General features: G+C 38.6%; 1 protein-coding gene across 1 annotated transcript in view; it reads right to left on the minus strand.

Annotated features, from left to right (window-relative positions):
* The window catches only part of LOC135215355 (uncharacterized), a 38,369-nt gene extending 33,581 nt beyond the window's left edge, over positions 1 to 4,788 (minus strand). The window contains exons 1-2 of the mRNA XM_064249914.1: positions 4,677 to 4,788; positions 2,807 to 2,970 (exon numbers count right to left, since the gene is read on the minus strand). Coding sequence (XP_064105984.1) covers positions 2,807 to 2,899 — 93 coding nt within the window. The 5' untranslated portion in view covers positions 2,900 to 2,970; positions 4,677 to 4,788. The remainder of the gene's footprint in view (positions 1 to 2,806; positions 2,971 to 4,676) is intronic.
* Between the last annotated feature and the right edge of the window lie 12,623 nt (positions 4,789 to 17,411).

The raw sequence follows: 17,411 nt of genomic DNA on the forward strand, positions 1-17,411 counted from the left end.
TGTTGCCTTGCCTCCGGGAAAGATCAGTACCGCCAACTTCTTTTCAAGAATGTAGGGCATACCCTTGGCGGCGTTCTTCCCAAAACCGCCGACCCAGGCCCGCAGGGTTGCCAGTGCGGTATCCCTCACAGCCGGAGCCTGGAAGAGAGGGTATCGATTAGATTTTAAGGTTAAACTTAAAACTAAAAGTAAATTAAAAGCTTAACTTAAAATTATAGGGGCTGCCAAAACCCCATGAATTTTATCTTAAGTTTGGAAGATTTAAAGTCAAAAAACTTAAGAACTATAACAAAAAGAGGTCTAGTTAACGGAGTTGGAATACTTACCCGTCTAAAGAGCTGGCTCACCAGATCATAACAGATGTGCATGTCTCGTGATACCCGACTGGATGTCCCCGTGCAGCGTCGCGCATGGAGCATGGGACCGGCAAACTTCATGTCCACATGGGTCTTGAAGTGTGGCGGCGCATCCCGGATGCTCACAGTTGGTGGTCTGTAAGTGAAAAGACACATGAGTATCTTAAAGGCTATCACTTACAGGCTAAAGGACAGAAGAACTCCGTTGCATGCCGGAGCTCGGAAAAAATTTTGGCATAACCCCTCCCTTAACGCCTGAATAGGCTATAACCCCGGAGAGATCCGGTGAGACAGGTAAGGGAGGGGGGATGGTTTAAGGTAGCTTAAGATAAACTTACTAGTTTAACATAACAGATCTTAAACCTATAAAATTCGAACGTACCGGACTAAGTCCAGTGCGTAGCGGAGTGTCGTGACTCAGCGAGACGGAGTGGTTAGAAGAGACCAACTGTATGTACCCGGTCCACCCTGCTGGGTGGACTAGCACCTTTCCGCTGGATGCCAGGGCTCCGGTAGTAGAGGAGCCCCAGTAAGGTGGGAAAGGGCGAGAGGGACTACAGACTCGGGCTAGCAACGGAGGAGCGACGGGGTAGCGACGGAGGGGGGAAAAGGCCAGTCCCCCACCCCCCCCCTTACCATCCGGCCCGAACCGAGAAGCTGGAGAGGTCGAGTCCAGTCTGGGTCTGTCCCGTCCCTCTACTCCCTCCGCCTGGGGGGAGAGGGAGGCAGGCTCGGGTATGCGGAGCGAGCATGGGTAGACCAACCCACCCCCGACTCTATGGAAGAGCGGGAGGGGGGAAGATGACTGGACAGGCGTCTGGCTGCTCCGTGATCACGTAGTGACCACGGGGCGGTGGGTTAAGTACAAAATAATGAAACAATAAGGCCTGAAAACACAACCGGCTGATCAGAGAGATGCTATCGGGAAGCAACCGAACTGAAGAGCGGTAGCATATAGGCCCTATGGGCCATAACCTAGGCTAAATGAAGCCAGACGCCTACACTAACCTAAACATAATATAATATAATATAACTATGTATGGATCCGGTTAAATGAATTAAACATAAAGAAAGAAAACAAAATAGTGAGGAGAAAAAATCCAGGAGTGTACGACTAACCCGAAGGAAAGTCTACACTCAAAGCTAGACCGGGGCCGTACTAAGAGCCGTGGCTAGGGTCTGGATAGAAGGAGCCTACATAAGGTAAAACATGCATGCATGATAAAAACCGTGTAGACTGTACCCTAAAACCAAATCGGATGAATAAAATAGAGCGTACTAAAGTAAGTAAGGGGATGTTCTGGGTATGGGAGACCAAGAACGAACCCACCACGAGGCAGAACCATGCTGCCATGCTTCCGACCTAGAGTTCGTATTTATACCTAAAAAACGGCAAATACGGGCTCAGGCCGGAAAAAACCAATTAGCCATAAACACTGAGTACTTAACTTAGCTGCTGCGATGGCTGCACGCTCCATGATAAATAAATCCAAAGAAAAGGGCACAAAAAACACAGAATAAAAAGGGCACGTGTGTATCGTGTGCGCTAACTTAAAAGGATGGCCACCAGAGGCGCAGCAGTCGGCAGCATGGATGGAGTAGTAGTAGTTGCTGCCCACTCTGTGGGTCGGCTCTCCTCTTGTGGGGATTTTGTAGTGGGAGATTTCTATTGGCATTCGGCTCGTGGTAGTGGTCTCACTCGCCATAGTGTTCATACCGACACCCTCTTGAAGGGTGAGCGAGTCAGTTGTACTGACCTTTTTCTTTATTTATTATTATTCTCTGGTATGTGTTGGTACATTTACCCTAGAAATAATAGATTAAAGGATATTTCGCGCAGCGACACGAGCTGAGCCCAGAAAGTAAGTTATCGTTGTCGCTCGACTGCCTGTATTATATGAGTGTAGTACATTATTATTTTAAAATAAAATGTTGTTATGCAGTAAATATGTTTGTTTGTATGGTGTTTTTTACGTTGCATGGAACCAGTGGGTATTCAGCAACGGGGACAATGGCTTTACGTGTACTTCCGAAACCATCCGAGAGTGAACTCTATCACCAGAAATACACATCTCTACCCCTCAATGGAATGGCCGAGAAATCAAACTCGTGGCCACCAAGGTGGCAGGTCAAGACCATACCGGTCACACCACTGAGGCACTGTGTGCAGTATATATGTAGTAATTATGAAAATGCAAATACGTATTGCTCTATGAAAAATAAAAATATCTGTGAATAGGAGAGTTCCTGCAAATGATTTATAGATATGTTGCATGAAAAAACCTGCAAATGGGTGAGTTTACCTGCAAATAATTTTTTGATAGGTTCCACAGAAAATTCCGTGAATTGCTGAATCTGTGAATCCAGGCGGTCAACTGTACAGCATTTATAATGGTAAAAAGTATAGGTCACTTCATAAACAAATTATTTATAGACTCTTTTGTACCTACCAGTTTCCAGTTAGGTACTGGCAATGCTAGGAGGTTATATGCAACCAAACGGGCTGGGATGATTCTGCCAAACTTCACCAAGATCCCTCTCATAATCTACCATTTTATTAACTTCAAATGATTCTCTTTGTAATAAGTGAAGCTTCACCATCGATTGCCATACCCTGAAAAAGAAATGGAATTCCAAAGTTTAGGTTTCTTTAGTGTCACATAGATATTTAAAGTTTGTCTGACCCCACTGTTTACAGTTCATTAAAAATTTAATTTCTATTACTTAAGGGAACTTTCCTCAAAGTTGAAAATAAGTACATAGCCATTTATTTAAAAAAATGCCATATGCATCAATGCATCAGTCCTCTTAAGTGGCCATAAGTAATGCATCTTATGCTAGCAAGGAGGATAAATAGTTTGGGGCAGTACGAACTAAACTGATAATTTTACAGTGCCTTATCAAACACACTATTTAGTCTGGAAGGACTATACTGTGCAAAGTTTCAGAAATGATGGTTAAATTCAAGCATCCAAAGGATATGGTGTTCATTAATAAGAAGTAAAAGAAGGTAAAGATGACATCCCACTTTGGTAAAAAGAGAAAATAAAGTAAGATCCCACTTGTGTGGTAAAAAAAAAGGAGAGAAAATAAATTACTCCCGCATGGAGGCTCTTCCACAGTCAACAGTGTGAGGTGTAAAGGACCTCTGGAACTGATAAGTTCAAGAGCGAGGCACATTTAAAACGTCATGTTGGTGTTGTTGTTTACCGAATGTAGTTGCTCTCGGCAGGTAAACGGAATCAGGGATCAATTGTGAATGTGAAAGATCTCAGTTGAAATACAACTTATGATATAGGGACAAACAAGACCACCGTTGATGGTCAAAGTCACAACTGCTACTATTAGGAAACTGAAAACTACCACCATGAACAACTCTATTGTCAATAGATAAATTTGGCAGAAGATATCCACCAGAGAACAGTATTCTAGTTAAGCAAGCACAAATAACCTAAAACAGGTTGCATTTATTTTATTTGTTATAAATATATAAATGAGACTTAACAAAAATACCTAACTTCCATGCGGCATTTACTGAGACTTTCATCAAGTGTTGCTCAGTTAGATTACTAGAGTTTCCTGTTACCTCTACCAAAGTGATGATGGCCTTGAACCAATAGTTCCTGGTTTAGTCTCGGAAGAGGCAGAGATACAAACTCTGAAGGTAACCTGGGGTTAAACAGCAAATTCAAAGAAAGAGGTGTCTTAGAAAAGTTTCAATAAAATGTGAAATAAAAAAAGAAAGGATTGAAATTTAACACAAATACAAAACCAAGAGTATGGTGAATACTAATACCAAAGGGGAAGGTGCAATCTGTAAAGTGATCATACAATTAGTGGGAATGGTGTATGAGTGAGTGCATGCAGTGCTATGGACTGCTAACTGTATATGGTAAAAGGGACTGGTATCTACCACATACATATAAAATGCTTATGACAGAAAGGCAAAGATTAAACAGTTGCTTCCTCTGTAACATAAATACAAATTGGAAAATTACCAATGTTGGTTTCAGAGACTATACATAAATTGTAATGACAAGAACTGAGATGGTTTAGGCATCCAGTGAAAAAACAAAAAGGGGGAGAATCAAATTATAAATGAAATTGCAAGAAATCCATTAGCGGGAAAGTCCACTTCCATTGAGAAAAGGTACAAAGAGTACACACAATCTTTTTCTCTACTAAGGAAAGATTTGCCTTGATTTCATGTAATACATGAACTGAGTTTGCATGAAACATACACATACAAAAGTTCCTTAGTACTGAAAGGTTAAAAAATAAAAACATGAATAGAAAAGTTATGTTTACAGTTGTACTTACTGATGGGCTGTAAATGTTGGAGTAGGGTAATGAAAGTGTTCGTCCAAGAGACGAGCAATTGACATTAAAAGAGATCTTCTTGGGACACTGTGGCAAAACTTTTTTTGATGACCTGAGTATCTGAACTAATACTTTTTTGAAACTCCATTTCATCAATGACTGCATTCTTATCTGCTGGGTCTTAAGGAAAATCACATTAAAATCAGTCTCTTAACAACCGCTTATAATATATTAAAATTAAAATTACATACATACATACATATATATATATATAAATATATATATAATATATATATATATATATATATATATATATATATATAATTAGAACAAAATTTTTTTCATAAATTAATATATATGCATGTCATACATATTCACAGTTACAAGTTTCCAGATTTTGTGTATCTCACACAGGTAAGTTGAAAATGAACCTTTTTGCAAGAGATGAAAGTGGTGCAAATGTCCCTGATGTGTTTTGTATGCCATACCAAACACAAAATTGTTGTGATTTCTTTTAACAAACCCTACACATGCACATACACAAAGATTTGGATGAAATTTTAATTAGTTAGTTATGTGGAGCAAAACGGTTGCTACTGGTTCTGTAAATAATCAGCAGACAAATGAACATTACATTACACACTACCATGTAGTGCTTATGTTTACTTTTTTTTTTATCATTATTGTTCTATAAATTAATACATGAAAGAACTGTTGAACTTATTGTTTCAACAGGTTACACAGACACTCCTCAAAAACTGTCTTTGTTAGGTACTATTAGCAAGAAACGAGAAGATACAGTTTTCTAGCTTTTGTTCATCGAATTTCAAATTTATTTGACAGAAAACACATCAGTAAAATTACTCTAGAATAGAAAAATATAATGCAAATTATATCATATATATTAAATCTTCAAAACCAAAACTTTCAGATACTCAAACACACCATGCATGTCTGAAGTAACTGGAATTTCTCAGATGGATTCGTTCATAGAGAAGATTTGTTAGATAGAGTGGGGACTATCTGGTTGTGTTTACTCTGTATCACGACAAAAATATTTCTTCATTTTCCTCTATGAACAGGATTTTTATCACATCATAAGCAGCGATGGTCATTATTTTAGATTCTATAAGTGTATAAATGTTTGTATTTCAAAGCATTTAAAGTTAGCTGGCATCAATGGCAGTCAATGTTGTGACGGCCAAGGAGGTTCAGCAAATCTAATTAAATTCGCAAGAGTAGTCTATGATGAGAAGAGCATGAGTACTTCAGGCGGGAAAGCACAAGTCACTAGATGATGGTTTTGATGACGCTGACATGGATCGAAAGCTAATAGCGTTTACAAAGCAACTGTCATTCAAAAGAAATCTTTATCAATGTTAAAGATTTTCTGGTTATACTCCCATTACAAAGCAGTTCAAAGTTAGCCTACAGTGACAAAACAGCTAACACTGTCGCGAGACTGAATGATCTCCAATACAGCATTTTTGCGACTGTAAAACTTTCACTGGCTTTGCAGTACACATAAGAGTTATTTGTGGCATTGAGTATTTTTGACTTTGCACAGATGATTTTGTGAATGATTTGTGAAGAAAATAGATTTGAAAGTAGAGACTATATAAAGAGAGGAAAGAGTGACTGTAGCCCATATGTTGAAATTTTCCCCATATTTTTTACAACCTTTGAATGTTAGCACAACTGTTGAAAGAAATCAAGACTAGGGTATGAATTTCTTAGATAACTTTAATACCATGGTCCTTCAGATTCTATCTATGTACTGTACAGTGAAACAATCTTGGCAGGCCGATAATATCACCAGGTTTCCCAGGGATCTGTACACCGACCCACTGCTCTCTCTCCCATATTTTCCCTTCACAAATCCACAAGTGCTTCTCTCTCTCTCTCTCTCTCTCTCTCTCTCTCTCTCTCTCTCTCTCTCTCTCTCTCTCTCTCTCTCTCTCTCTCTCCTTGAAAGATATTTTAAAAATTATCACTTCACTTAACTTTCCTATCTGTATAGTTTGAGCACTGAGCCTACCTGAGACCCAAGGCTCGACAGTGCGAAAAAAGAATTATTTTGAAAAGTTCAGCAAAAATAGAAAATTTTATGCCAACAACATTCATTTTGCTGTCCTTTTTTCTAAATGTTTATATTTTATGGTGGAATAGTCAGAATAAGAGTCCCAGCCCTCTAAATAAAAAAAAAAGTCAAGAAAAATGGCTTGGGTAACGGCAACAGCTTCATTTTGACGTTATAAGTTGATCGAAACGAAAAAATGTTACTGTTGTCAACATTATCGTTAGTAGCTCTAAAGCTATAACAGTTAGGCAAATGAATTATTTTTTATGAGAAAGCCAACACAATTCTCTAAATATTGATATATAAAACAATGAAAAAACAAATAAGTCCAGTTGGTGAAAAAACTGATAGAAAAGAGGGATAAGAAACAGAGCCACTCTGCCCAGTGTATGGTGAGAATTATCGCTAGAAATTTTTTTTATTTTTTTTTATTTTTTTTAAGAGCCCTAGCTCAGTTATTTTCAAAGAAATTACTTCGTAAATATGACAAATTTTTAACTAATTTGTATTTATCATAACTTACAAACCTGAGGTCTTAACATTAGGATAAATATTCAGCGCCACCTGGAAACTGGAAACTGGTAAATTTACAATAATTGTGTACGCAAGGGACTATTGGCATCTGTGCTTGGTCACGAGATATGTGGAGACACCCACATACCCCTCATTAACTCGTGACCCCCCCGTTAGTTATTCTTCCAACCAGGTTTGTTGATAGAGGGGTGGTTAGAGGTGGGCCTTTGTGTATGTTAAGACCTCAGGTTTGTAAGTTATGAAAAACACAAATTAGTTAAAAAAAATTTATTTGTTCATAACGAAACAAACCTTTGGTCTTAACATTAGGATAGACTTACTCTTGGTGGGAGGGTAAGTACTATTAACCAACTGGGGGGGAGTTTGCCACCTTTGATCAGTTTTCTGAATACCAGAATTCTACAAAATAAACTGACCAGTACTTCCGAATATAGACATATATGAATATCATAGAGTCAGACTTCTGGTTTTTGGGTTTTTTAAACCCTTTAAAGCTGATTGGACGTATTAAACATCAATATAAATTGTCTGTTTGGGTGCCGATTGGACGTATGGTACGTTGATATAAAAAAGGTTTTATAAAATTCCAATGCGAAAAATAGTTTATAGGCCTACTAGGCGAAAACTTTTGAATCATGCTCCTTGGGGGATGCTGGGAGCTCACAGATCAAGGCGTTGTGTTGTTTACAATTATTACCCAGGTGAGCAAGCGCGAATTTCTTTCTTCTCGCACTAAAAAGTATCAGCGACACATTTCAGAAATTATTTCGTGACTTTGACATAATTTTGCAACATTTTATATTAGCCGTTACATGGAGTATTATATATGAAAATGTACGGAATTTCATGTAGAATACAACAAAAAAACAACTCATGGTAAGGTAGCTTTTATCAGTTTTGAAATATTTTCATATAAATAATGATGTGCCAAAATTTCAACCTTCGGTCAACTATGACTCTACCGAAATGGTCGAAAAAGCGCAATTGTAAGCTAAAACTTCATATTCTAGTAATATTCAATCATTTACCTTCATTGCAACAAATTGGAAGTGTCTAGCACAATATTCCCCCCAGATGCTGAAGCCTTGCCGAGGATGGGGGGCTTAGGGTTCAGCAGCTGGGCCCTGATGCCTGTGGGAAACTACTTTCTTGCTGGGCCTTGGTGCCCAGCTGTTGATCCAACTAAATAAATCAGCCCTTTTCCTTTTACTAAAACTTTTCATCCTTCTGCTTCCTCCCTCTATAAGGCACGGATTTTATGTTTATGACTGGATTGGTTTTTGGACATGATTTGGACTTTCTCAATGGATTTGGTGGAGGGTGAGGATGGTTGGCATGCCCCACCTCACCCGTAGAACTCGAGTACCTAACGTGGTCGAGCGAGGGGAAAGTTTTATATGTCAAACCATGCTCTTAGTGCTGGGTCTGATCTCGACGGACATCATGACGCCTTAAGCACTGAGGGTGGGGGTGTATATCTGGGTGGTACCCCTAGGGCAGCCCTGTATGGGATAACACTGTCCTCTAAATGTGGCTCCATGGTGGTGGGGGGCTACCTGGACGAATCATCAATTGTACGTCTTATGGAGACACCAAAACCTTCTGTTGACGACTTGGGCAAGGATAAGGACAAGGAAAATTTTGGTAATTCCTCTATTGTGACTTTGGAGCCTTTTTCAAGTGAGCTCCTTGTTACAAACATTTTGTATGTAAAACCAGTCCCTTTAGACTGGAATTATGATACCTTATTTAATGAATTTTGTAAATTTGGCAAACGTAAAAGAATTACGGAATAGACTGGCAAAAATTATGGTTGTTTTGAATTTTGGATATTTTTCAACAACGAATCGGAAGCTCACAGAGCCTACAGAGAGTTTAGGTCAGACTCTATGAGTGTGGACTTGTAGAGGCGGAAGAGGTCCCTAGGCATCTTGAGATATATAGACCACCAACTGAAACTAAAGATTCAAGTAAAATAAGTAAAAACTTCCAGATCACCAGACCCAGCAAGTGGTTGATTATTACAAACACTGGTGAGAGAGGCAACCTCTTCAAGGTGAAAAGGTTTGGTAAGCCAGAAGATCGGCAATGTTGGGAGCCCAGAAGTAACTCGCTTTGGGCGTAATAGTTTTTTAGTTCATGCCAAGACCAATGTTCAATCAGTAATGCTCCTAAATTTAAAGCTTAATCCTGAAGGTATGATAAAAGAGGTAAAAACCTCACTATAATTTTAGTTATGCAAAGGGTGTCATCTTCAATGAAGATTTACATGAAATGGACGAAGAGGAAATTTTGGAGATGTGTCCAGACGTGGTTTGGAAGGTTTTCAAGGTGCCCGCTCGTCTATGATTATCTTAACATCTGTAAGTCCTTTTTGCCATCTGAAATTGTTCTTGACAATGAAATTATGAAAGTTGCCTCCTTTAGACCGAGAGTGCTCCAGTGCTTTAAATGTTTTGGCTTTGGACACTCCTCAAATGTTTGCACCAGAAATAAACTTTGTGAATCGTGTGGCAAGCCTGAGCATGAGGAATGTTCTGAACCGGTTAATTTGTGTGAACTGTAAGGGTGACCATCGAGCCCGAGATAAGAAATGCAGTGAATTTAAAAAGAACAAGAGGCATTACTTAAATCTATCGCTGAACACATCAGTGTGGGACAGGCCAAGAAGCTGTTGGGAAAGAAAACTTATTCAGATGCCTTGAAGGCACAACAGCCGGATATTGCTACTTCTGGTGCCCCTTCAGGTGGTGTCTCCCCGGGGGTCCCCTAATGGGGTTTCCCATGCCCTCTCTGGTGGGCTCCCCGTGCCCCCCCTGTTGGGGCTCCCCCGTGCCCCCCTGGTGGGGTTTCCCACGCCCCCTCTGGTGTCTCCCCACGGCCCCCCTAGTGGGGTGGGGGGCTTCTCATGGCCCCTCTGGCGGGGCTCCTCATGTTGTAGAGACACTGGTCAAGCCAGGGGACCCTGTTGTTTCAAGGGTTCAAGCCAGGTCTCAATTTGTTGACGGACTTTTCTCTGTCAGGGGACATTGCCTGACATTGAGCCCTCACCTGATCTTGACATTACAGTTGCACCGTGGAGATGACAGTGAGTAGATGAGGCCCTCTTTATTCATCAGAAGAGGGCGCCCTTTCTCCCTCTTCGCCTCATTCACGGTCACTCAGCAATCGTAGAAAGAACAAAAGTAAAACTGAAAGGGCAAGTGAAAGCCCATCTTCTAAAAGATCTGTAACACCTAGATCTAGGTCAAATAGTACTGGTAAAACTGATAAGATCTCTCTCACCAGGACACCAGATTCCTAAATTAGTAGGGAATTTTAAGATCCCTTCCTCTAAATAATGGCTCTCATGCAATGGAACATCTGTGGATTTATACCAAATAGAGAGCAAGTTCGGGGTTCTGTTTAGGGAACATGATTTATCTGCGATGTGTCTACAAGAGACAAAGGTGGGAGAGCACACACCCAATGTGGGTTTTAATTATTCATTTCACAGGTCTCCACCCCTGATAGGTGTACGTGCTCAGGGAGGCACAGGCATCATAGTCCGCAAATCTGTTAATCACAGGGTTGTTCAATTGAACACTGTGTTGCAGGCTTGTGCAGTCCAAATTTTAATTGTAAATGGATCACAATTTGTTCTCTCTACCTTGATCCATCATTAGAAAGTAGATTGCAGGATGCGCAGGGTAATCCCCGTCAGCTAGAATTAAACGATCTTCAGACACTGATAGACCAGCTTCCTAAACCCTTATTCTGATGGGGGATTTTAATGCCAAGCACACCCTCTGGGGAGAGCCAAACTGCGACCGGTGGGGTTTAATAATAGAACAGCTGCTTGACTTAAATGACATCACTTTAATGAATGATGGTTCCCTACAAGACATGATGTTTTCATAATAACTGATTCAGCCATTGACTCACTATCTGCTCTTCGTCTTTGAGGTTAGATTATCAGTGGGTAGTAGACCAGAATGATCATGGCAGTGATCATTGGCCCATTCACTTAAAGTATATGAAAAATATTCCATCTCCATGTTTACCAAAATGGAAAGTAGGGGAGGCTTGACTGGGGATTATTCAAAAAATCTACTGAAGTGATAAGAGATAACTGATTTCAGAGCCAACATCTGCTTATGAGTATTTAATCAATATATTGCTGTGTGGTGCCATGCTGTCTATTCCTCGAACTTCTGGTAAACCTCGTCGTCGTCCTCTAGTACCTTGGTGGAGCGATTCATGTGCCTTGAGCCGAAAGATAACAAGAACTTGCTACAAGAGATATCGTAGATATCCTTGCTTGGTCAATAAAATTATCTATAAAAGAGCTCTTGCTAAGCAAAAGAAAACATTTAAGCAGGCAAAGAGGGAATAGTTTATCAGATATATAAGCGAGTTAAAATATGATTCCCCTATGTCATTAGTCTGGAACAGAATCCGAAGCTGCAAGGGAAATTTTCTCCACCTCCCTTGCCTATATTGAAAATTGATGGCTTACTCATATCTGATTCTGGAGAAGTTGCAGAAACCTTTGGTAGGCATTTTCTCCATATATCTAGTTGCCCTACATTACTCTACTGCATTCAGGAATATTAGGGACGGTACCACGGTTGTTTACTGCTGATAGTTCAAATTCAGAGTCATATAATCTTTCCTTTCACCATGAAAGAATTAGATCAAGCAATCTCGTTATCTTCCCCAACATCTCCTGGGGAAGATGATATACTGTACTCAATGATTTTTAATTTGCCTAGAAGTACAAAACAATTTCTTTTAGACATTTTAAACCGTTTTTATCTTTCAGGAACTTCACCAGTGTCTTGGAAGATATCGATTATTGTACCTGTTTTAAAACCTTTAAAAGATTCCTTCCTTCCTAAGAACTATAGGCCAATTGCTCTAACTAGTTGTGTTAGCAAGATTTATGAGAGGATGGTCAATGCTCGACTTGTGTGGTATTTGGATTCAAAGAATCTTTTATCTAATCGGCCAGTTTGGACTTTAGGAAAAAAATAGAAGTACTTCTGACCCTTTGATGTTCCTTACTCGGGAGATACAGAATGCTTTGCTGTGCAAAACCAGACTGTTGCAGTGTTCTTTGACTTGGAAAAAGCCTACGGACACTACTTGGCGAGGGGGTATCCTTTTGCAACTTGTAGAGTGGGTGTTGTGGGTAAGTTGTTCTATTGTCTGAAAGATTTTTTGTCAGAACGTTACCTGAAAGTAAGAGTGGGCTCTTACATTTCTTCTTCTTACCCTCAGGAAGAAGGGTTACCTCAGGGAAGCGTCCTTAGTCCAACACTCTTTAATGTAGCTGTCAACGGTCTACTAGAACAAGTTCCTGTCGGGGTGCATGGTCTGGCCTTTGCTGATGATTATGCAATAATCTGTAGTAAGTCCACAGCTGTTGAAGCTTGTCAAATGATACAGACTGCTATTAATGCTCAACATCATGGGCCAGTGCTAAAGGATTCAAATTTTCACCAGAAAAAACCAAAGCTATACGATTTTGTTGATTAAGAAGAGTGGAAGAGATCCCTACACTGTTTTCAAATGATTCGATTTTACCTTATGAAGATAGCATTAAGTTATCTAGGTGTTACATTGATAAAAAATTAACTTTTTACTCAAACATGTTAATGAAGTTGTATGTAACGTGAAGCTTCGACTTAATATTCTTAAAGTTGTGTCTAATTTTAACTGGGGGGCAGATCGAATCACCCTTTTGAGGATGTACAAGGTTTTATGCCTAAGCAAAATTGATTATGGTTGTCAAATTTTATGGTGTGTAAGCAAGACAACACTGCAGAAATTAGATGTTGTCCATAATTTGCTTTACGTATTTGTACGGAGCCTATAGAAACTTCTCCAGTAGAAAGCCTATATGTTGAGTCAGGTTTTTCCCCCACATTTATCCGTAGGGAGGAATTTTAGGCTTGAGAGTCATATCAAGAGTACTTACATCAAAGCTGAACCTAATTATAAGTATGTTAGAGAACCAACTGATAGAGCCCCAAATAGACCTAGACTGCCAAAAGCCGCTTGAAGTTCGACTAGCAAGCTCTGCCAGGGAGTGGGATTACTACCCCCTGCAGTAGCTGAAATTTCGCCCTCAAAAATTCCTCCTTGGAATAGGCCACACTTAGAAATCTGCCCCAATTAGGGACAGCAGGAGTATCAGCTCTGGTGATCAGTTGAGGGCAAGTTTTTTGGACCATGCTTTTGAAACATGGTGATTCTCAACATATATACTGATGGTTCGAAGGGTTCTGATGGTGTTGGTTGCTCTGTAGTGACTAGTGATAATATTATTAAAAAGAAGCTTCCATCTAATTCCTCTGTTTTTACAGCTGAACTGCTGGCAGTTTTGACTGCTCTTAAGTATATTTTTTATAGTTCTTTATACTAACAAGGTTTTTACTATTTTTACCGACTCTTTAAGTGTTTTATCTTCTCTTAAAAGCCTAGTTCTCCTTGCAACCCTTTAGTGCAAGAAGTACAAGATTGGTTTTATCTTTTAATTAATAGAAGAGGATTTCTGTTAGGTTTTGTTGGGCTCCGTCCCATGTTGGAATTGTTGGGAATGAGCGAGCCGACGCTGCTGCTAAGGCTGCAACTAGGCTTAGGCACATTTCCAACATGGGCGTCCCTGTTTCCGATTTTAAAAATACCATTCGATTTATTGTAGAGACCAGTGGCAGGCCCACTGGTCTACTTTAGATAATAATCTTAAATTAAAGTCGATTAGGCCTTCTGTTCATCCTTCTCCTCATAGCCGGATGGATAGAAGGTCTGAGATAGTTTTAGCTAGATTACGTATTGGCCACACTAAATATACTCACGGGTATCTAATGATGAGTGGAGCGGATAGGCAGGTTCCTCGCTGTTCCACCTGTCATGTGGATTTGACTGTGGTGCATATTTTGGTGGAGTGTGCCCCTCATTTGAAACCACAACGTAGAGCTTGTTTTGCTGGCAAATAAGACACTTGGCCGATATTTTAGGTGGAAGGTGCTCAGGCAGAGCAAATATGACATTTTTAAAAAATATTGGTCTTTTTTACGAATTGTAATATCTTTTAATGTTTTAGGTTTCTTGTTTGGTTTTTATGAATGAATGATTTGTATGTTAGATCGGTTGTGTACATGTTTCTTTGTGTGCATGTTTCTTTTTATTCTTAAGATATATATGCGCTGAATGGCCCCTCGGCTCCGGTGCTTGGCTATGTGCGAAAAACTTTATAATCTAATCTAATCTAATCTAGCACAATATTTTGATTTATGGTGAAGTTTATGAAAAAAACACTTTTTCCTTATGTCCGCGCGGTAACTCTTCCAAAAAAAAATCATCATAAAATTTTTTCGTCCGATTGTCGTAATGTTTGCACCATTTAAATTAGACCGAATTACATAAAGTTTTATACATGGAAATGTGCGCAATTTCATGTAGATACAACTAAAAACAACCCATGGTTGTAGCTTTTATCAGTTTTGAAATATTTTCATATAAATAATGATAAGTGCCAAAATATCAACCTTCGGTCAACTTTGACTCGACCGAAATGGTCAAAGGACGTAATTGTAAGCTAAAACTCTTACATTCTAGTAATATTCAATCATTTACAGTGTTCCCCCCGTATTCGCGGGGGATGTGTACCAGACACCGCGAATAGTTAAAACCACCACTAAAAATGCTTATAAACTGCCTATCATGAAAGTTCAGATGCCAAAATTATACCTTTAATAACATCCTACTTCAAAACATATACCTAAAAGTACTAACCTATTACTGCATTAATCTTTGAGGTTATATATTAATATCATTTTAAAGTCATCTTAAACATTTTACCATTAAAAAATATATACCTACAGCAAATAAACACAGAGAGAGAGAGAGAGAGAGAGAGAGAGAGCGAGAGACGAGAGAGAGAGAGAGAGAGGACCAATGAATGGCAACATCATATATTTGACCCTTAAAAGTGGAATTATGAATTATTTCTGAGGACAGAGAGAATAATGGAATGGAGAGAGAGAGAGAGAATAACTCCTAGATTCCGCTTCCTCCCCTCCACCAATTCGTATATCAAACTCATTTACTCCCCCGCCCATGTTCCTTCAAGTGGATAAAAAGACTGGGAATCGCTAGTAATTAATCTTATTAATATTTGAAAATTAGTTATAAGGTAAATCATTTATTTACACTACAAAACAAATAAACATACGAGAGAGAGAGAGAGAGAGAATATTATTGTTACTGTTTAATCTAATTAAACGTAATATTATTTGTAAACTAGTACTGTATATTATTATTTTACCATAAAATGTAGTAATGTCCTTAACGATATACTTATACATACAATTCCAACCCAACCCAAACGAGGGCGAGAGTTACCACTAGCACATGCTAGTATCTCGTGTGGCGAGAGAGAGAGAGAGAGGGTTGTCCTTATTTAAAAGAGTGAAATGGATAGATTATTGTACTTCTTCAAAATACTATCACATGTGAATTTGAGATTAGTTATATTATTATTATTATTATTATGTGAAAATATTATTAAAAAACATACACCTGTACCATAGAAATTATCTCATATCAGCAAAAGAGAAAGAGAGAGAGATTTCAATGATCCGTAGATGGCAACTCTCGCTCCCCACTGGATTTGACAGTTGGAACCCAGCCAAGCACCAAGCTGGCTGTGTTCAAAAACAAGACACGGGGGTAAATGCATTTCTTTTATTCTTACATAATTCTTTTTATTTATAAACTAAAATCTTGCTAATTCACTTTAGTATTTTCTTTAATGAATTTATATATTGCTGTTTACATTAGTATGATATTTGAAAATTAGTAAATCGTCCAAAAAAACATACATTGCTTTGAGAGAGAGAGAGAGAGAGATTATCGTGGTATTTGTAAAATACTTTCACATATGATTTTGTAATTACAGTTATTATTATTATTATTATTATTATTATTATTATTATTATTATTATTATTTGAAATATTAATAAACATATTAAGCTATATGTACCATAAAAATCTCTCATCTCAGTAAAAGAGAGAGAGAGAGAGAGAGGGGGGGGTGGGGGTGGAAAATTTCATGAGCACTTGATGGCAGCAACAAATCAGCTCCTTCCCCTCCGGTCCACTTAACCCTCTTACGCCGACTGGACGTATTTTACGTCAACATTTTTTGTCTCCCGTGTGCCGACTGGACGTATTTTACTTCGACATACAAAAGTTTTTTTTAAATTTCGCGGAAAAATACTTATAGGCCTACCAGCCTAAAACTTTTGAGTCACGCGCCTTGGGGGATGCTGGGAGTTCACGGATCAAGGTGTTGTTTGTTTACAATCGTTACGCAGGCGCGCAAGCGCGAATTCTTTCTTGCCGCACTAAAAAGTATCTGTGACACATCTCGGAAATTATTTCGTCACTTTGACATAATTTTTGTACCATTGTAAATTACCTGTTACATGAAGTACATATTATATATGAAAATGTGCGCATTTTTATGTAGAATAAAACAATAAAATACTCATGATTGTAGCTTTATCAGTTTTGAGATATTTTCATGTAAATAACGATAATTGCCAAAATTTCAAACCTTTTCGGTCAACTTTGACTCTAACCGAAATGGTCGAAAAAACGCAATTGTAAGCTAAAACTCTTATTATTTTAGTAATATTCAGTCATTTACCTTAATTTTGCAACTAATTGGAAGTCTCTAGCACAATATTTCGATTTATGGTGAATTTATGAAAAAACTTTTTCCTTAAGTCCGCGCGGTAAACTCTCCGAAAAAAATCATACATGCGATTGTGGTAATGTTTGCACCATTTTAAAATTAGCCGTTATATAAAGTTTTATATATGGAAATATGTGCAATTTCATGCACAATACAACTAAAAACAACCCATGGTTGTAGCTTTTATCAGTTTTGAGATATTTTCATATAAATAACGATAATTGACAAAATTTACAACCTTCGGTCAACTTTTAGACTCTACCGAAACATGGTCGAAAAACGCAATTGTAAGCTAAAACGCTTATATTCTAGTAATATTCAATCATTTACCTTCATTTTGCACAAATTGGAAGTCTAGCACAATACTTTGATT

Source organism: Macrobrachium nipponense, chromosome 5 (assembly GCF_015104395.2).
Source record: "Macrobrachium nipponense isolate FS-2020 chromosome 5, ASM1510439v2, whole genome shotgun sequence".
Lineage (NCBI taxonomy): Eukaryota > Metazoa > Arthropoda > Malacostraca > Decapoda > Palaemonidae > Macrobrachium > Macrobrachium nipponense.